This window comes from Procambarus clarkii, chromosome 39 (genome assembly GCF_040958095.1).
Source record: "Procambarus clarkii isolate CNS0578487 chromosome 39, FALCON_Pclarkii_2.0, whole genome shotgun sequence".
NCBI lineage: Eukaryota > Metazoa > Arthropoda > Malacostraca > Decapoda > Cambaridae > Procambarus > Procambarus clarkii.
In genome coordinates this window covers 532,943-555,026 of record NC_091188.1, presented here as the reverse complement: position 1 = coordinate 555,026, position 22,084 = coordinate 532,943, and the positions used below count along the sequence as shown (strand labels likewise).

Genomic DNA, 22,084 nt, shown 5'->3' with positions numbered 1-22,084 from the left:
AACCTTCAAATTAATCACCAAGGTAGAGCAGGAAATCTTGGCACGTTGCTAGCACTTGAAATACATAGCGGCAGAACAGAAACGTTTGGGCTAGCTTCCTTTCACCAGATGTCTGTTCATCAAACAGTAAATAGATACCCAGGAGTTGGGCAGCTGTTGTGGGTTGCATCCTGTGGAAGGTCAGTAGTTGGCCTAGGGTAAGGATTCCCACCAGGGGTTGTTAATTCCCAGGATGAACAACCAGCATTTTTTCTTTGAGAATTGTTAAACATGCTTAGAGAAAAGTTTTCAAACCATACAATTACATAAAAAATTGCTAGGTCCATGGTAAAAGAAAAAAAAAAAGGGGGTGAAAAATTAAACAAGAATTTTCAGTGGAGAGAAACTGTATTTGGCATCATTCACTTTTATTCATTTAACAAATATTTGAAAATAGATTTCTTATTAATTTAACAAATATTTTAAAATAGTTTTCTTATTAATTTAACATTTTAAAATACATTTTTTATTAATTTAACAAATATTTTAAAATACATTTCTTGTTAATATACAAATATTATATTGTAGTTTGATTTATAAATAAATTTATTTATTTTAAGCTAAACTATATAATTTTATCACATAACAGATGAATATTTTTGAATGACAGTCGGTTACTCTTCCTATTACAAATGTTTCCTCAATTGTCTCTAAACAAGGAAACTAAATATTATGGTTATATGCATACTATGATCACCCTTAATCAGAAATACAGTATACAAAATATATTACTATGAACAAATCCACAAGGGCCGTGACGAGGGTTTGAACCTCAGCTCGGTCACGGCCCTTGTGGATTTCTTCATCTGATGCATCACGCTATTGTGATTTCTGCGTATATATTACTGTACTACCTTCAACTACCAATTGTGTAAATCCATATTTTAACCCTTAACCAGACAATTTACCAATTTAATTCTAACACATGACTAACATTTTCCAGTACCCAAAAGGGTGGACTAGTTAAGCAATAAAAAGTACTGTATTACTGTAATGTATAATGCTGTACATTCAATTATTATAAGACTGCTGGTACAGTAATACATTTGGGAGTCTCGGACAAATGGTAAAACACTAAAGCTTGTGGAGAAAGAAGCGCAATACATTATTCAAAAACAATTGTTTTGAAATTGTGCATAAATTGATGAAAAAGTTAAATGTGGAAATGTGTGTCAGGGTGTGTATGCTGGGAAAGGTGAATGTGTGATGGGGAGTGTCAAGGCAAGGAATGTGTCTGGGAGTGTATGTCTTGGGATTGTGGAGACAGGAAGAGGCCACCTCAAATCTAAATCAATATGCCATGCAAATAATGGGACCTAAATATTTAAACTTCTATTATTAGAAAGGAATTATACAACATACACACAATTTTAAAAATAATGAGGCTTCTAAGTGCCTTATTATAGTACCATGCCCTATTTTTTTTCATTATGCAATCCCTAGTATTGATTCACGTTTACCCGGTGAATCTCGCATTGCTGTTAGGAAGGTAGTTTCAGGAAACAAGGGAAAGGGAAGAATGTCAAGGTCATTGTGGGCCTAATGGTTAAACTTGCTAGGAGCAAGGAACTCCGCATGGCAACCTTGAAGCGGGTAGATGAATTGAAGGACGAAAGTAATCTCAAAGGGGGGGGGGGGGAGAACTTTAAATGGGTTACAAGACAGAATAATGGCAATAGGAGAGGAAGGAAAGCAAGAAGGGCAATGGAGAGAATATTGCAGAGAAATGGTGAACATGCGATTATGTAGTTCAATTTTGGTCACCATATTGCATAGACAAATTCACTTGAATGAGTAAAGAAAATAATGGCAAAATTAACCCCAACAATGAAAAACCTCCTTTTTGAAGAGATTATGAAAGCTTAATTTACATTCTTTGGAAAGGCCAAAACGAAGAGGCGACATGATTGAAGTATACACACGTGAAAGAATATAGTATAGGGAATATGAATGTGTTAAATATCAATACAAAATAAGACAAACACTGGATATACACTAATGTAAATTGGATAAATTCAGGAAGACCTGGGTAAATGTGGATTGGAAATAGGTTGGTTGATTTATGGAACAAATTACCAGCTAACATAATAGACATGGAATTACTGGATGGTTTCATGTGCAGGTTAGACACACTACTGTACTATATGAGTTTGGGTGGATATAAAGAGGGGAGGCCTTGCAGGGGCCAGTAGTCTTTCTGCAGTTTTAGGTCTTGTGTTATGCTCGTGAGCAGATCAATTATTATTAACATCTTTTGTGACAAAATACACACTTGCCTAATCAGAGGCTTAATTGCCTAAGTGCTGCTCGTATTCATTGCCACACAAGACAGAGGATCATAAACAAGACAATAGGCCTAAATTGTAGACTGAAGCACACAAATGTTTCATGAGGTTACATGATGCTACATCAGATATAATACACCTTTGAGTTTATGAATTTGTAAATGCAACTTTCTATTGTTCATTACCACACAAGGTAAGGATGAATCCATGAGCTTAAAATAATAATAAATAAAATTTTCATTCCTAATTCTTTAGAATGGACAAGCAATTTTTTGATAAATTATTAGAATGTCTTCCAATATACCAGATACAGTTAATAACTACATATCTATATACCAATAGATATTCTATTGGTATATAGAAGAATATACCAACTGGGCTGTAGTGGATATGTGGGCATACAGGCAGCTACAAGCAACAGCCTGTTGGACCAAGTTACCACAAGTCGAGCCTGGCCTGAGGCCAGGCTTGGGGAGTAGAAGAACTCCCCAGGTAAATTATGTTATTCTTAATACTCTAAGATCAATCTCTATCTATAAAAGAAGATTTCTGTTTGTCAATCCAAGGCTGTATGCCAGATGCTTGAGGCTAGCCACATTAAAATTTGCAGTGTGACAGGCGAGTGTTAGGGGACTGTTATGGGTTGGTCTGGGTCAGCCCCATGGTGCCCCCATGACTTCAAGAAATGAAATGATGGTTCTGAGTATGAGTTTCATCAGTTAAAATATTAAAGGTACAGTATGTATTGCCGTGCAAAATGCATGATCTGATGGCAAATTTGTATTTCTGTAGTCCCCCAACAATTAAATGGCATGATCTTTTGGAGTCAATCAGGCACCACAGGGTACCTCATCTAGTAACATACAGGGTATTTAAATTCTAAATTGACTAATTCTGATACAATAGAATGTAAATATTTGATTTGATACATATCTAACATCAGGGATATTTATCACCTTAGATCATACTTTACTGCACAGTTTCATAAGACTACATTATAAAGGAAACTACACAATACCTACTGGCCCATATGAGGCAGTAACTATTTATATCCGCCAAAACTCATTCATGTCTGTCTAGTTTATGCTTGAATCAATCCAGCAATCCCACTTCTATTATTACCCAGTAATTTGTTCCATAATCAACAATCTTACTGTTCTAAAGTTGGTATTACTGGGCAACATCCTAAAAATTTAATTATAAGGCAAAAATTGCTATCAGTTTTTTTTTATTTGCAGCTGATCATCAAACTAGGTAGGGTGCATCCAATGCTCCAATTGCCGCTGCCTAAATCAACAAGCTAAGCATGTGCTAGACAGTAGATAAAGGGAAAGGTCATATACAGATAGTTAACTATCTTATACTAGTATTATACTGTATCACAGTGCTTCACACTTGAGCCTTATGCAAGTACTTAATTATATTGTTTATGACACCTTTATGTTTTGTGACACGTGGTTTTCCATTTTCATCTTCTTGACTGAGAAGTGCCACTACTCCATCATGGCTGTCTTTCTCATAAGCACTTTTTACATCTGTGAGCGTGAGTCCCAAACGTGCCATTTTTGTTGCCATTCCATCTGATACATATTTCATGTTAATCATTTTTATGAACGTTTCTTTCTTAATCATGCATTGCAAATCATTAAACCATTTATTGTAAGAAGACATGAAGGTACAAGAAGAATCAGCAATGTTGTGAGGCTGTGTAGTATGGTATAATTCTTTAAGTAATTTTGCATCTTCGACAGCATTGTGTTGTTCATATGATTTTTTAAGGAATTTACCAACTAGAGTCTTTTGCTTGTAGTTAACAAGTCCGGGATATTTAGACTTAAACATTTGCACAGTGTCAACAAATCCAATTATATGTTTCTCAAATTGTTTTACGAGATTTTCCTCATAAATTGCACGGAACAACCGTTTATAATCAAACTTTGCATTATGGGCAAAAAGAAGAGCAGGTGATCTTAATTCCAGCCATTTCAAAAAATTTTCCAAAGCAACTACACGAGATTTTGCCTCCACCGGCCTACCATGAACCTTCAGTATCCCATTATCACAGGTGATTCCTGTAAGAATTGATGCCGTGGGATTCATTTTCTGGCTTGGAGTGACATACTCATTAAAAACTTCATTTTTATCTACTGCAGCAATTTGCGTGATATCGCAAAACAATCTCAAAGATGTAGTTTCTATATCAAAGAAGACGAGGTTGGCAGTACATGATCCAGAAACTGTCTGACGAACTGGCTGCACCTTCTTCACAGGTAGTTTTTGAGGTGCAACACAAATAGATCCATCAAAGGAATTAGGTAATGCCTTATTTGGAATTATATCAATATCTTTTTCCAAAACTTTATTTTTACTTAAATTCAGTTTCTTGGCATTATTCTTCAAGTCTTCCTTTGAATCTTTGCCTTTTCTCTTCCGACAGACTGCACGTTTGTTTATGAATTGATCTTCAAGTACTTCTAGTGCACGTTTATTCATTGCTAGGTTTTTCAAACTACTGTTACTAATGAGCAAATTCTTTGTAACCCTAATTAAAATGGGAGAAGATTAAGCAAAAAGCAAGTTAGTTGTATTAGGCACTTATCAGCTGAACAACTGCTTAATATGAAGGCTGGAACCTCTCAAGACAATAAAGGAGTAGTATTGACTTGGCAGACGTGGCACCTGAAAAACAACAAAATGGTTTGTGTCAACCTAGAGAAGAAATGTTATGTATTATATAGATTCTTAAAGAAAATTTTATAATTTTGCTAAATCACCTTCATTTAAACAAAGCTTGTTGGTAAAGTTCATAAATGACATTATTACCTTAAACATTAAAAATTTCTGTCCTAACTCACTTATTGAATTATATGGGAAGGACGACCCCCCCCTCCCCCAAACAAACAGAATTCTTACAGGGGGAAGTTCAAAAACAATATTCACAATTTTTTGTACCACAACTACCATAATTCTAACTAACTAATTTGGAAATAATTCTTATTTCCATACTATAAAAATATAATTTAAGAGAAACTTCAGCTTAGCTTATTGTATTTTGTGTTTTTGTATGATACTGTAGATCATGAAATGTGTTTTTTGAAAATTTATGTATCCTAATCTCCAGTTATCCGAATTTCTGTTTGGATTTGGGAAAGTGTGGTAGAAAATTATCTGAACCCGATATTGGCCGGATAACCCAAATTCAGCAGGCTTCAGATAACCAAGCTCATACAGTACTGTATATGGGTATAACTGATCAAATTATTTTCTTACAGCTAGCCAACTTGCTCCTGCCAATGGCCTGGGCCACTCGGACACTGGTGTTTGCTGGGACCTTACCCTACCACCACACACTGTACCCAGTCTCTCATGTACCACACAGCCAATTACGTAATGATGGGGTATGGTCAAATCATACACAAGTTATATAAAAAAAAAAAAACTTAGTTTACCATGTATTAGCTTAGGTTAGGCTAGGCTGAGTTAAGTTAGGTTGGGTTGGGGTAGGCTAAGCTAGGTTGACTTGGATTTGGTTGGCCCGGGTTTGGTTGGCTCGGGTTTGGTTGGCCCGGGTTTGGTTGGCCCGGGTTTGGTTGGCCCGGGTTAGTTAATCTGGGTTTGGTTGGGCAGTTTTTAATTAAAATCCGTTGGTGAACTGTCTTGTGTACGAAGTGACCAGCATCTGTAATGACCCTCACAAGAAGCAACCCGCAACAGTTGTGTAACGCCTATTGGTAATTATTGCTGTAAGGTACACAGAGGCATCAATAGAAAGAAAAATTACCCAACCGTCTCTGTCCTGTCCAACGAACCCTTGATCCGGTGAGTCAACGATACATCATATTTTTGTGAAGGGTCCAGCAATGGACGAGAAGTCTTATCTCACTATATTGTAATCAGCTCATATGAATATATCATTGGCCCCTAATGTTCATAACACCCGTGATATGATTAAAATAATATGTAATATTGTTCTAGCAGTTTGAGACACACACACACATGCTCACTACTCGCCAGACTCCAGGGTTACTGTACAACACTTACTGAGCAACACACCAGTAGTACGTCACCAACACTTTGCGTGCACGTATAAAGTGAAATACAGTGTTTAATTAGTGTATAATCAATTTCATAAGGAGACTCCGGCTTTGAAGGGCTCCACCTGCTGCCGCCAGCTGACCAGCCGGGATGCAAGGAGCTCCGTGATTGGTGGGGACCAGACGCTTGGTTGCCAGGTGCGAATTGCTGAAAGTAGCGAGCTGATGGTCTAAAAAGTAGCGAGTTTGTAATATAAGTAGCCCAATATTTTCTTTAGCGCCTGATATGATTTTCAGAGCAATATATTTTAATACATAGAGTAACTCTATATGATTTATGATTTTATTAATGTTATCGCTGCATTTATATAATAAGTGATAGTTGCATAACTTATTAATATTTGCTGCATGAAGCATAAATTACCTGAATTTTTCTGGTAAATTATGCTTCATGCAGCAAATATTATTAAGTTATCCAATTATCACGGTTTGTTTTATTATATATGGGTGTGGAATCCCTCCACGACTTCATCGTTGAAGACTACCAAGAACTTCGTCTGCATCTATAACCTCATTTTTGTATATTACAGACTCGACACATTTTATCACTGACATGCGTGGCTCAAATGATAAACATGTCTTTTTCTATCAAATGTTTTGATTCTCAAGATTGATGTCAAAAGTTATAGTCCCATTCGATTTCTCAATTTAGTTTTCACAGACGTTACTCTCGAAAATACTCATTCAACCCAGCCATTAGCGATTAGTAAGCCGTATTTTCTGAGCTTAAAGGAAACACGCCATGCATGGGGACTTTTAATAGTAAAATTGCATAATATAAAGTATGTATGCAGGCGATGAGTCACAATAACGTGGCGAGTGCAAGGTCGCAAGTAGCGAGATTAAAATTTAAAACAGAGCGTTCAAAAGTAGCCCAATTCGCTACTTATAGCCAATCTGGCAACACTGCCGTGGCAGCCAATCACTTCTCTTCCCGCGGATATTAGACGAACTCATAGGATCCCTTTGGATCTCTGGATTACATGAACTTATTCAAATTCAAATGTTTATTCAGGTAAAGTACTTACATACAAGATGTGATACAAATATTGTTGAATTTATAGATAGAGCTAGTACATACAATGTCTAAAGCCACTATTACGCAGTGTTTCGGGCAGGAAAAACACTAAAGACTAAAAATACTAATTGAGATTAGAGTATAAAATGTGTTGAGAAAATATATAAATAAAAAGCATTCTTTAAAAAAATAGCAGACATGGGTTGACATTAAAAGGGTAAGGTAGGTTACAGGGAGTTAATTAGGTAGTGCTTAGTTTTTATCTTAAACTGGTTGAGAGAGGTACAGTCTTTAACATGATTGGGAAGGTCATTCTACATTCTGGGGTCCCTTGATTTGTAGAGCATTTCTATTTTGATTAAGTCGTATTCTTGGAATATCAAAAAGGTATTTGTTTCTGGTGTGGTGCTCATGGGTTCTGTTACAACCTTCTAGGAAGCTTCCTAGCTTATAGCTAGTTTATAACTATAACTTTTTTATAACTAGTTTTTCATCTACACTTTGTAATCTTTCATATAGAGCTACATATTCCAGAACTGATCTAACAAAAGCTGCGAAGATTGCCTTGATAGAGTACTAATTAGGTTTCTAAACGATGTTCTAATGTTCGTCAGCGTCCCATATCCTGCCGATGTTGTCCTGTCATTGATGTATACTGTATAAGAAACTGGAGAGGTCGTAAGATTCTTCCTTGTGACACTCAAGTTCAAGAATGTTTATTGAGATAAGAAATACATCTCAAAGGGATAGAGTAGCTTAGGCTATTTCTACCCCCCCCCCCCCCCTCCTCCTCTTTGTGGCACTCCTGTGGTTAATGAGTGAGAAAGGTTAACGTCATCGATGACTACATATATTGGTGTCTGTTGCTGAGATATGATCAGATATAGTTCAGAGTAAGGCCTCGAATTTCATAATGATGAAGTTTAAGTAAATGAGGTTATCATGATTTATTAACATGATAATGGGCCAGGATGAACAGAAACATCATTGTTTCTTCGTTTTCTGATGTGTGGTTTGATTATCATGATTTACGGTATCTAAAGCTTTACTCAGGCCAATGAGAACAACTGGAACCCGTTTTATCAAGGGTTATGTAGATTAAATCAAAGAAATTTTAAATTTTGATTTTGACTTGATTTTTTTTAACTATTAATGGCATCATTGGTCTTCTTTGGGATCTAAAGCTGAATATTTTGTCTGGCATCTCGAGAAGGGTAATTCGTCTGTAATTACCTGCTTGAGTTGGTGGGGGTGATGACAGTTAGGGTAGGGAAGTAGTGGTGCTGGTAGTGGTAGCGATGGTGGCGGGGGTGGTTGTAGTATTGGTGGTTGGGAGTGGTAGTGGTGCTGGTAATGGCCGTGAGGGTGGTGGTGATTGGGGGGGGGGGTTGTGGTGGTAGCGGAGGGGAGGGGTGGTGCAAGGGGAGGTACAGAGCCTCCTTCCGTGTATAACAATCAGTCACAATCCACCAACCGGACGTCTACCACCTTCCCTCCGCGTCTCCTGGTGACCCGTTATACACAGCGGTCTCTTACTCCAGGTCACCTCCCTCGCGCTCCCGCCTTTATTACGCCCTGAAAACTCATTTAATGAAATCCTAAATAACTGGAAGTGGTTCCGGAGACCATCGGGCCGTGCCCTCGGGCTCTCAATAAGTCGCACCTGGTGAGTATATATTTATCTTTAATTAAACATGTATATATTGTTTAATATATTTTGTTGTGTTGGGAGATCTGCTCTGTAGCTTACCGAAATTTACCTGAGGACCCCCATCTATTTAATGGCCATGACAGGGACAGAAAGCCGGGGGTTTGTCGAAGGTCCCCCCCTTTTTTTTTGCTAGGGACTTATTCACCTCAATTTTGAATTGAAGGCATTTACGGCCCTGGCGAGTAGACGGTTCCATGGGTTTATAATTCTATGGGTGAAAAGTATCTCATGTTTTCTTTCCTACATTGTGAGTTTAAAGCTGTTACCTTGAGGTTATCTTGAGTTACCGCTTGTGTATTGCATGTGACATACTAAAGAAGTGGTCTGGATTAATATCCTCCATTTTGTCCAGTATTTTATGTTTCAATGAGATCAGCCCTGTCATGTCTGGTTTGCAATGTTGTTAGCCCTGTGGTCCTCAACTGTTCCTCGTACGTGAGTTGGCTTAACTCTGGAATGATTCTTGTTGCTCGGTGTTGCACTTTTTCCAGAGCAGCTATGTCTTTCTGAAGATGAGGTCTCCATGATTGGATACAGTAATCCAAATGGAGCCGCACTATCGATTTATATAATCGAGTAACTACCAACTTTTCCTTAAAGTCAAAGGTACGTTTGATTATTCCATGGGTTTGGTTAGTTTTTTGACTGTTGCTCCTACCTGTTGAGAGACTTTCATTGAGTGGTGGATTTTGACTCCAAGGTACTTTTCTTCATCAATCTGCTGTAATATAATGCCATTAATCTAAAATCAGATATTATGTTCCCCATTCTGCTCTCCTCTCATTATACTACATGTTATTCTATTTCTATCTTACGGTATCTGTGCATGGGGTTCAACCACTGCAAATTACCTCAAGCCTATGATCACTCGGCAAAAATCTGCTACGATTTAGCAGATTTAAAACCAACGATTTATAATAAATAAAGTTATAACTTTAGAACATTATCTGTTTAAAAGAAGGATCCACATGCCAGTTTACAAGTAAACTATTACTGGAACGAAGATATGATTTCAGACCATCACATATCTAGATAGCTATGCAGGTGATTTGACACGGTTTTATCACTCCTGGTAATAGATTTGCTTTGAAACTACATCAACGTCGTCTGTCAAGATAACTAGATGGGAAAATCTGGAGAAAAGTTATATAATTTCAGGTGTTACGCCATGCGTAATTAGAGACTTTGCATAATGAACAATTACTGTTCCTACTAATTAACCTCTGTAATATGTTCCTTTGTGTGCTAAAATAAAATATTTATACCATAATTATGCGTCAAATGAACTAGGACATTAATCCCAGCAAGTTACTGACAGTGGAGTGACGTTGACCACCGCCACTGTCCAATATTACCTTCAACTTTATATAATTTATAATTAAAGTTATTATTAATTAAACTTATTAATAAACTTTTATCGCCATAGGGTGTTTGAATCACCCAGACGAAAAATATTTCGTCTCGGTAATTCAAACACGCTATTGCTATAAAAGTTTATTAATAAATTTATATATGTGCAAGAATAATCACAAAAAACACGTGATTCGGTAATGTGTAAGTATCCACTAGGAAAATGAAACGAAAATTTTGAACGTTTTCGTGTTTCAGCACATTATGAAGGTAATACTGAATACATTGTTGTGTTGTGTCCTTGTGACGTGGACTAATTGTCCTGCCCCCACGACGGTGACAACATAGTTAAAGACTTTCACTCTCTCGAGCAGTTATATGGTACATAACGTGAACACTCTACGCCATAACTGCTTCCGTCATCTTCTTATACCTTATATATAAGGTATTATATATATATATATATATATATATATATATATATATATATATATATATATATATATATACCTGATATACTTATATATCACACATACATATCAAGCCACGCACACACCAAAATAATTATTAATAATCAATTCAGATATAATTTTGCATCAAACCGGAATTAGGATGAGTAGCATGATTAATGACTTAGTTGAAGGATATGGCAACACGAAAGAAATTGATTATAATTTGACCCAACCACATGGAATTGGTGGTAGGGGGATAGCCTCGCTTCTTGCAGGGGAGGAGTTCGGTTCGTGATGATGGAAGTATATGAGCACCGTTCCTTTCCTCCATCCTCATATCCCAGCTCCTCCGCTCTAAATAAATCCCAGCAGTCATCCATCTCTTGTTGCTTCTCGACTATGTTTGAAGCATCTCTGGAAGTGGCCTGAAACACAGGTTGGTCCTGAATTCGCTTCCCACGGCAGGGCGCAGTGTTTGACCATGTTTCCAAACACCTGATACCTCTGTTCACCTAGCAGTGAATATATACTGCTGGAGACAGGCAACTGTTTGCCTAGAGAACCCCGACAATGGGAACCCGTGTGTGGATCTCAGAGTCATGCTCCTCAAGAAAATTATTCCAGGGAATTTAGACCCTTCCATCAGCATGTCCGAATGTGAATAAAATACTAATCATTTCAAAGCAGTTTTATCAACAAGCATAGAAATGATAAAATGCTGCATCCTGAATAATGTATTACTTACTGAAACTATAGTGCCGCCTCGCTCAACACAATTAGATCTAGTCTATATTTTGTGCGCTCCCTTCACAGTCACTATAGAACCACCAGTCTTGGAGGACCAGTTAGAATCATTGTATAATGTTCTGCCTTCATAGTCAAGTTACAATGAGTTTATATCACATTTCAGTTGTGTACGCTTTTATATCACATGTGTGTTCTTTTTTTAGATATTGTCGAGGTGAGTGTCTGAGGCGTGTGCCGTGAGCCCACCATGGTGTGTGTGACCCACCTCCTGCAGCTGCTGCCTCTCCTCCCGGTGCTCGCCCCACCGCCCACCCACGCTAAGTTCTACATCGGACGGTACAAAACGGTACTGCAGCACACTGAGGCCGCCAATGACGCCGGCCATGCGAGCAACTTACCGTAAGTACTCTCACTGTTCTCTCTAACAGTGTACTGTTTCCTGGCTCCCGTCAACTCTTTCCTGGCTCCCGTCAACTCTTTCCTGGCTCCCGTCAACTCTTTCCTGGCTTCCGTCAACTCTTTCCTGGCTTCCGTGTACAGCTACCTGGCTTTTGTGACAATTATCACGTCTCAGCACTCGGTATATTTTTTTCCTAGATTATCATTATTATTATTATTAATTTTGTCGTTTCACGGTGTATAATATTTGTTACTGTTCAAGTTCATGTATGTTTATTGAGATAAAGAAATACATCTCAAAGGGATAGAGTAGCTTAGGCTATTTCTACCTCCCCTGTTACTGTTCCTTTATTCTTTGTTAGCAAACAAGTTAATCCTGATGTTTTCTTTAATGTAAAACGCTCGAGATCTCAAAATATTAATTTGGAGAAAGTGTGGGAGAGAGTTACAGGGAACAATGGCGACCCTTACCGCTTTCTCTCTCTCTCTGGGATTATCTCTCACCTAATCTCTCTGGTAATTTTCTCCCGGAGGTACTACGTAACGTACCAGTAACTGAACTGTTATATATTTACCTGAATTTACCTGAGGGCCACTGACACTAGTGGCCTCGTCGAAGACAGGAAGCCGGCGGCTTTTCAAAGGTTTCCCCCCATTTGCCCATGATAATCTTTTCCAGTTGGATTTTAAAATTACTTTTGTCATTTACGGCTTCGGCGGGTAGGCGGTTCCGTGGGTTGTCACCTACCCTGTGAGTATCAAAGCATCTCCTGCTGTCAGTCCTACATCTAGTAACTGTTAACTTGTGATAACCAGTAACTGTGCTAACTAGTACTTGTAATAACCAGTAACTGTATTTACTGAAATCTCGTAGCTGTGTTAACTAGCAACTGTGTGGTCTAGTAACTGTGTTAACTAGTAAATATGTTAACTAGTAACTATTAACGTGTAATTGTGTTAATTAGTATACAGTATGTGGTAACAAGTAACTATGTCAACTAGTAACTGTGTTAACTAGTAACTCTGCCCGGGGCGTCTCCCCAAGATATACATTGTATATCTTAGGGAGACAGTCAATACCTTGTTCCCCATACTCCTGGCCTCTGAAGTGTTTCGTAAGAGCCACTTTGATAAGTTGTCTTGTCAGTGAAGTGATGCATGTCGCCATCTATTGACAAGAAAGGAGACCGTTGCGAGAATCTTGTGTTAGCGGCCCCTGACGTCACTTCCTGGCGCTGTTCTTCTCTTTATTGACACTCAGTACAATGTAAAGTGCAGTAATTGTACTCCTTTGTGTATTGGGTAATGTTTACGTCATATAAATATCGTAATGATATCACTTATTCAGGAAGTATTTAATGCCTCAACTTTTAATTGAAGATAGTTTTGAGATGTTCATTTGTACAGGTAAACCCCATAAGGACAGGTAACCTACAGGTAACCCCATGAGGATAGGTAACCTGTAGGTTACCTGTACCCATAGTTACCTGTAGGTTACCTGTCCTCGTGGGGTTGCCTGTAGGTTACCTGTTCTGATTGATCAAATTGATTGATCAGTTAAAGGGCGATTTGAGTAAGATGACAATCTTGTGAGTGGTAGTGGATCCCATACCCGTTATATGGGCGGTGGTGGAAAAAATGTTCCATAGGCATGTAATGGGAGAATAAGGGAACTGAAGCCAATATTTGTGTAGAGAGGCAAGTTACATCATTGCTTAACTATCTTGTTAACCTGTACATCAACAGTTTTTCGCAGTTCTGGTCAGTTAATAAGCATGTATTAAGGGTATTTCGAGGCCCTAACAAATATAGTTACCTGAGGGCCACTAACACTCCTGGGGGGCCTCGACGCGGACAGGAAGCCGGTGACTAGTCAAATGTCCCCCATTTGCCTTGATTTGTTTTTCAAGCTGGATTTTACAATTCAACAGTGTTTTGGCATTTAAGGCTTCGGCAGGTATGCGGTTCCATGGGTTTATAACCCTGTGGGTGAAAAAGCATCTCTTGTTTTCAGTTCAACATTGTGGTTTGTTGAGCTTGAAACCGTTGCTCCTTGTTTGTGTTACATCTGATCTCTTGAAGATTTTCTTGAGATCAACATTCTCTAAATTGTTCAGTATTCTGAAAGTTTCGTTGAGATATACGCCCTGTCATGCCTGGTTTGCAGTATTATTGGCCCTGTAGCCCTGAACTGTTCCTGATACAAGAGATGACTTAGCTCTGGAATGATTTTTGTTGCCCGATGTTGAACTTTTTCGAAAGCAGCCATGCATGTCCTTCTGAAAATGAGGTCTCCATGCTAGGATACAAATATCCAAGTGGGGCCGCTCCACAGATTTATATAATTAATGTTTACATAACAGCTTGAGCCGGTGATCTGGATTCAGAAGTTTTAAAATAAGTAGTGAAGATTTTTCAGATATATAATACTAATTAGCATGGTGGTTGCAGATACATGATGCACCCTGACGAGGCGGAGGGCAAGATGGCGGTCAACAGGAGAATCAACAAAGAAGGGCGGGCGCAGACACCGCCCTGGTGGAACACCCGCCCTGCACCACACCATCACAACTTCCGGCCTCCAACAATGTTCGGTTTCTACCCAAATAACTACGGAAACCAGAACAACGGTTACAGTGGTCTTCAGAACAACGATGTGAGCCTTGCCATGTACGGTTATGCCACTGTAACTATTATTACATAACATTAATGCAGAGGTATCTACACCTTTATTAACATTCACAGAGGTATTTACATTTTTATTAACATTTTACAGAGGTATCTACACATTTATGAACACTCCCAGCGGCATCTATACCATTATAAACACTACCAGACACATCTACATCATTGGGAACACTACCAGAGACATCTATACCATTATGAACACTCAGATAGTCATCTGTACCGTTAAAGCCCTCCCAGAGGCATCTACACATCTATGAGTGCTTCAAATTTAGGAGTCTACAAACAGTATATAGTTGAAATTCATTACTTAAATGCATTCATCTATATAAAACAAAATGTCTGTCCAAAGTAGGTGGTCAGGCGCTTGGGTCTAGCCTCACGCAGCATGAAACATGTGGGCTATGTATCATAAACCAGTCAGAATCGACCAAAGTGTCATGCTTTAGAAAAAATATAGGCATCTGTAGCCCCCCTACAAGTGGGGAGGGGGGGGGGAGGCGCAACACATGCTCCACCCTTGTACACCAAGAACTTCAACCATTTATTCTATAACAATTCACGTTCATCGTTATCCAGTAAATCGTGAGAACGCGCGAGTAAACGACATTAGTAAGACTAAAGCTATGGAAAACACACGTCAAATTTGATTTCAGACTTCATGAAAAATCACAGGGAGGAAGCCCCCTTTCTATTTTGTGATTTTTCATGAAGTATGAAAGAAGCGCGTTCTCACGATTTACTGGAAAATGATGAACGTGAATTCATCTTTGTTACAGTAATACATTTTATGAGTGAGGTGGGGAGGGGATTGAAGAAGTAGAGGGGAAATGGAAGGAAAGGGGAGGAGACGGAGGGGTGTTGGTGGAGGGGGAAGGAGAGAAGAGAGAGAAGGGGAGACGAGGAGGAAAGATAGAAAAGTGATAGGGACAAGGGGTAGAGATGAAAGAGGGGGAGAGGAGAGAAGGGGGAAGATCGGCGGAGACAGCAGAGAAAGGACGAGAGGGGGGGGAGGCGAGACCCGGGCACCACATATATTGTACTATAAGATGCTTAGGAAATTTCCGAATGCTACAATTCATGATTTTAAAGCTATAATCATATTTCTTGTGGTAAATATTCCAACATTTTTTTCCATGAATTAAATGCTTGATCAGTTATTTAGTGGTCTGACACCTATTGTAATAAGGCTGTTGACAAGGATTAGCAAAGCCTATCTTTTATCTTCCAGATAAAGTATGTTGTGCCGCCTTTCACTCCGGGAGGTTACGTCCATGTTGCACTTCAGTTCTGGATCCCAATCAGCATCGGCGGGTTCTTGGTGAGCAGCCGTGACCTGACAACCGCATTCAAGTCACCAAACCCCACCGCTTACATCACCAAGCTCTTCCTCAAGCACCTGACCACCAATTCAAGTGATATTCTTGGCGGCCTAGAAGGCCCACTTGTAGAAAAAGGAGTTCAAAATTTCCTAGATTGGGTCCTGCCTTACCTTGACCATTTTACTGGCAGAGACATCAACACTATAGAAGCATTCAAGTTTTCAGACGTCGATGAGAACAAACTAAACTCAAGACAGAAGAGGAGCTCGGAGGACTCTGAAGACGGCTGGGTTACCATAGGCGAGGAGCAGACAACAGCGACGCCAACAGCTCCTCTACTGAGCCACGGGTCATCATCCCTGGGACCAGCTGGCCAGGGACACAACGACAGAGTTCTGTGGGGCGGTGGCCATCTTCTCTCCCACAATGACATTCTCAACTCAGACGACAAAGTTACGCCAAGTACGTGCTGGTTGTGAAGCCCATCAGTGATGTCAATAGCAATCATTGCAAAGATGTTGTGCAAATATAGGATTTTACTGAAGGCCACCATGTTCTTAATGCACTTTTCTCACTCCTCAGACCTTTAATATTTATTTAACGATTTACTGAATGAGAAATAATTTCACGTTTATGATACTCAAACTTCTGTAATCTGTCCTCCAGGTCTAGATTTTGGTGCTCCAATCGACACGCGCCGCTACCCACGTCCGCGGCCATCTTTTTCTCACCCAGCCTCTTATCATCCTTATTCTTCTTCATATCCTCCATCCTCTGACTATCCTTCCTCGTCGGATATCAGCCCTCCCTTCCAGCTGACGTCCTTCGACGACATCCCATCGGGAGGTACAGGAGCTAAGAGAGACCTTGACGTCAGTACCCGCCTATCCCGCCTGGACTATCTCTTCACTAACCTTCACCTGGACCACGAAGAATGCCGTCGACGAGTATTATGCGAGGTTTCTCGGGAACCTGACACATTTGACCCGCTCTCTGGCATGATTAATGGGGAGACTAGGTAAAGTTATCTTAATTCCTTCCGCACTCATAAAGCATCACGCGGCCATAGTGGTATTTATGACCTTTAATCTCTTCCCAGGCTTGTTGCCACATCTTGATTTGACTATAATTCATCTTCCTAAAGACTATTCTATTTGTTTCATTCCGTACAGTTATGCATCGATTCTTTGGCTTTAGAAAATGTCTAATCTTTACTCCCACATTTTTGTTATACCCAGATTCACAATTTCAACATTGATATTTGGTAACCATTCATATAACCAAGCTCAGAATCATATGTTTTTCAACATTAAACATCTTCCTATAGTATTCATGCAATCAGGTACGATATTTCTTAATATTCTAGTAATTCCACCTTAACTAGTAATAACTACCATATATGTCCTATAGTAACTGCATCAACAACTACCAGATTTTCTGATCTAGTAGTGACATCAGCATCTTCACTAAGTAAAGTAAGTGAGGTAAACTTACGTACCTCAGTGCATTTTTCTAACCGAGTTCATTACAAAATTTAAATTAATTTGGTAGGTTCCCAGGAGATGCCCAGGAGCTAAGTCGCACCTTGTTGAGGACCGCAGAAGGAGCGAGGCTCCTTTCATACATCGAAGCTGTCAAGACTGGGGAAGATCGGTAAGTCTTGTTTATTTGGTGTTGGGCTCAAGTCTTTCAACCGCGGGAGGGTTATTAAATTAAGTGCACGACTAGGTGCACGGTGCACCGCAATGAGCCATTCAAGTCAGTTGTGGGAGATCTTGAGAGACCATACTCTGACATTAACCCCCCCCCCAATTAAGGCCACCACAATAACTGGCTGACCAACCAACCAGTATACTTTTGTATATTGATTGTCTCAAACATAGTCCAGGACTAAAGAAAACTCAGTGTATTCACCTAATTGTGCTTGAGGGGGTTGAGCTCTGCTCTTTCGGCCCGCCTCAATCAACTGTTACTAACCACTATTTTTTCACACACACTCTAGGTGGAATGCACTATGAACTGATGCTGACTCCATACACAGTTTCAATTGTAGATATGATAGAGCCCAGTAGGCTCAGGAATCTGTACATCAGTTGATTGACGGGACCAAAGAGCCAAAGCTCAACCCCCGCAAGCACAACTAGGCGAGTACACACACACACACACACACATATATACACACACAATATTAGATATTAGAAAGAACTTTTTTAGTGTCAGAGTGGTTGACAAATGGAATGCATTAGGAAGTGATGTGGTGGAGGCTGACTCCATACACAGTTTCAAATGTAGATATGACAGAGCCCGATAGGCTCAGGAATCTGTACACCTGTTGATTGACGGTTGAGAGGCGGGACCAAAGAGCCAGAGCTCAACCCCCGCAAACACAACTAGGTGAGTACACATACCCAGGTAGCAGCTGTCTAACTCTCAGGTAACAGGGGCATCAGGGTGAAGGAAACTGCCCATTTGTTTTCCGGCGGTGCCGGGGGTTCGAACCCCGGTCCCTAGACCTACGAGTCTAAGAGTGCTGTCCACTCTGCCACCACCCACCCAATAAGTGTATATATTATTTGATGCATCTTATTTTGTCCCCCCCAGTTTATTACAAATATAGTTTAAACGGTGATTAAAATGCGGCGTTAAAGATGCAAAAGCTAGAAATACCACCTTTACCTAAATAGTACAACATTGTATTACTATTCCTTTACAGACTTTAAGGAAAAGAAAGGTAGTTATTCAGCTGTAGTCTCTAGTGCGGCCCCATCTGGAGTATTGTATTACATGTTTTTTGTTAAAAATAAAAACGGTAAACAAACTTATTTCACACTAAATATTAAAAACTTTACATTGCCTGCCTCTATGATATATGAGAATATACATAAAATACTTGACAGGGCGGATCTCATCAAAAATATGGTACTGAATAATTTAGAGGAGACAAAGTCTTCAAAAAGTCAAATGTAACAGACAAAAAGCAACGGTTTCAAGCTCAACAAGCCACAATGCAAGACTGAAAACAGGAGATGCTTTTTCACTCGCAAGGTTATAAACCCATGGCATGGCCTACCCACCAAAGTAAATGCCAAAACACCTGAATTTTAAGATCCAGCCTGAAATAATCATCAGGACAAATGGGGCAGACCTGTGACAAGCTGCCAGCTTCCTGCCCTTGCCGAGACCACTAGTGTTAGTGGCCCTTTGGTAAATTCAGGTAAAAAGTAAGAAATAGGAACATGAAAACAATAGAATTAGGGAGCACCACAACACGTACGTTAGCTCGTACTAGGATGGTTCAGTTTAAGTCCATCACCTCTCACTTGTATACTGTACTGTATACCTATCTGTTCTTGAAACCTATTAAACAGTTTCTCGATAACGGTAGCCGATTCAACTCGTCCATAATCCCATTTCCAAACCAATACTTCTTTACATCCCTAAAATTCTTTTGTACCCATTGTTGCCGGTTCTGACCTGTTGTTGTTTATGTTTATGCCCCTAACCCATTTGTAAACCTCAATAATATTTTCCCCATTGTCCTGCAGCTCATTACACATTCAAAATTTTGTCACTGCAGGTCACAAGAATGTGATGTGTATAGATACAGGTGCAGGATGCGGGCTCGAGAGGTCATTAACACGGACATCTTGCCAATCTGGAGAGAAGTTGTTCGGTGGCTCACAGTCAAGGTTCTTACTCAAGACACCTCACTCCGCTGATTCAGAGGTCAACCAACATAGATCAAACCAGAATAACCTCCATCATCGAGATCAGTGGTTCTTACCGTGGGTCAAATGGCATCTTATTGCCCTCTCTACTGAGTGCATGTTTCAAGGTGGCTCTTCTGAGTACTGTATATATTTCAAGATGGCTCTAGTGTGTATATGTTCCAAGTTGGTTCCAGTGTAATAGTTTATTGAAACTACACTTTCTTATTATGGCATATATATATATATATATTCAATTTTAGAAATAATTTATTATGGATGGTATAGTATGGCACTGGAACTGGTGCTGTTTCTAACTTACCATTATGATCTGGGGCTGGGTGGTGGTGGTACACACTTACTGTCTCTAGCTGAACACTGGTTAAGAGTGCATGTCCCAACACTGTAGTAAGTGCATGTCTACCCCCCCAACCTTGTAGAATCACAGAAAATCCCAACACTGCAGAATCACAGAACACTACTTGTCCCAATGTAGATTCACAGTTTTTACTTCATGGATGGTATAGCCACAGCCACAGTACCTAACACTCATAATCACCCTTTCCACCACCACCTGTAGGATAGTTTATATAGGTCCATAATAAACAAAACAAAATTATACCAAGCAGACTAAAACCATTGTTATGTAACAAGTTGTTTTCCTCAGTATTTTTAGGACTGATAATTTTATCACATTTGTACTAGAAACAAATATTTCCAGGATCATTATATATATATGTTGATGTGCAATATCTTGTTACTGCTTTAAAAGTTTGCCGTTTTTTCAGTGCATTTATTTTTTGTTCTATAACATTAACTACTGCACATTTTTTGTATATAATATGTAAACTTATTATGCAACTACTGTAGGAACTTGACAAACGTTCCTCCAATTCTCAAGAAAAGTGGTAATATGTATATTGTCACTTTATTATAAAAAAAAAAGTTCCTTTATAATATAAAGGAACACACAGGCTTTACCTGGAATAACATGACTGAGTCATGAATACTAAATCGATACATTAAACTAGAGAAAGATAAAAAGATTTTTGTTCATCCTGGAGCACCGTCAAGTATACTGAAATGTGCCCATATTTAGTATCTATACAAAAATTAGATTTAAGCAAAGATAAAACAGACAACAGCCAGAATGTATTGTATGTTCATTAATATGCTTGTTCTATGTTGCCTCTGAAGCATTAACAATACTCTACCTCAAATGGAAAAATGGTTGTATTTACTATATTTGGAGTGAGTAATTATCAAAAGACAGCTCAAAGCTGGGGAGACTGTACCACCATCCCAGTGTTTTGGGATATTCAAAAGGTGCTAAATATTACTGAGGATGCCAATATGAGAACAAAAGCACATAAGGTGAGCAATATCAAAGGTATCAGATTCACCAAGGATTTTGTTGAGGGACATTAGGAAAGCAAGACACACGATAGTCCTGAAAATCAGGACATTCCACAAGGTGCAAAACTAAGTGTGACAATGCAGTTTGGATAGTAAGAAGCCGACATCATTCCATTAAACGTCCACGAGTTAAGCGTGAATGGCAAATACGTAACTTAGCCAAAGCCATTTCCCATCGTCTATTACGGTGGTAGGAGGAAGGCCAAGAAATGTTAATTAATTTTGAGAGTGCAGTTTATTATTATATACCTGTAACTTCAGACCAGTGACCCTGACAGCAGTCGTGGATTGAGGAATTAGTGAATAAATTGTCCAAATAAAGAATGCCTTTCTTTGGAAATAGGACAAGTGAGGGACAGCCTCCTTAGCAGCAGTATCCGCATGTTGATTGAAGGCAACACCAATATGGCTGCGAACCCAGCAAAACTCAACTGTTTTAAATCTGTTAGAGATAAGAAATAGCTAATGTTGCATTTAGACTACCACAGGATGCATAGTGTTAAATGACTCCAAGATTGCATAAAGTTCAGCTGTGAAGATGCTAGTCTTCGGAGGCAGACGGCACATATAGGTTTGGTCAGGGAGGACAACAGAGTACAGGAGTCGTTCCTGACCATCGCAAGACGGCAGGAAAGACAGCAGACTTAGACCAATCTGTGAAGAGGGCAAAGGAGCAAGAGTGAAAAGAAAGGTGTTAAAGGAAAAAGCGTTTCAGAACCGTAGCAGGGGTAGAAGCCTTTACCTTGTGGGTCAAGGTCTTGCTAAACTTTGCAAGTGGAACCTTCCATGGGGGTAAAGATGAAATACTAGGAGAGAGAATGCTAATATGAACTGGGGGAATCTTGCAAGCGTGACATCC

General features: G+C 39.3%; 2 protein-coding genes across 4 annotated transcripts; one reads left to right on the top strand and one right to left on the bottom strand.

The window, feature by feature from the left end:
• Positions 1 to 196: 196 nt before the first annotated feature.
• On the bottom strand, positions 197 to 6,501 carry exu (maternal protein exuperantia). Its single transcript, XM_045746015.2, has 2 exons — positions 6,366 to 6,501; positions 197 to 5,003 (listed from the first exon to the last, which is right to left on the bottom strand). The coding sequence occupies exon 2, from the start codon at positions 4,815 to 4,817 to the stop codon at positions 3,714 to 3,716; it is 1,104 nt and encodes a 367-aa protein (XP_045601971.2). The 5' UTR covers positions 4,818 to 5,003; positions 6,366 to 6,501; the 3' UTR covers positions 197 to 3,713.
• Positions 6,432 to 20,853, top strand: LOC123760368 (uncharacterized). 3 transcript variants are annotated; one of them, XM_045746014.2, is made up of 7 exons: positions 6,432 to 6,556; positions 11,900 to 12,095; positions 14,547 to 14,751; positions 16,012 to 16,564; positions 16,769 to 17,120; positions 17,654 to 17,755; positions 19,680 to 20,853. In XM_045746014.2, exons 2-7 carry the CDS (start codon positions 11,944 to 11,946, stop codon positions 19,819 to 19,821), a joined length of 1,506 nt encoding a protein of 501 aa, XP_045601970.2. In that variant the 5' UTR covers positions 6,432 to 6,556; positions 11,900 to 11,943; the 3' UTR covers positions 19,822 to 20,853. The 3 variants fall into 3 exon arrangements, with proteins under 3 accessions (XP_045601970.2, XP_045601968.2, XP_069194357.1); XM_045746012.2 differs by lacking the exon at positions 6,432 to 6,556 and adding an exon at positions 8,881 to 9,102; XM_069338256.1 differs by lacking the exons at positions 6,432 to 6,556; positions 11,900 to 12,095 and adding an exon at positions 12,694 to 12,846.
• The last annotated feature ends 1,231 nt before the right edge of the window (positions 20,854 to 22,084 follow it).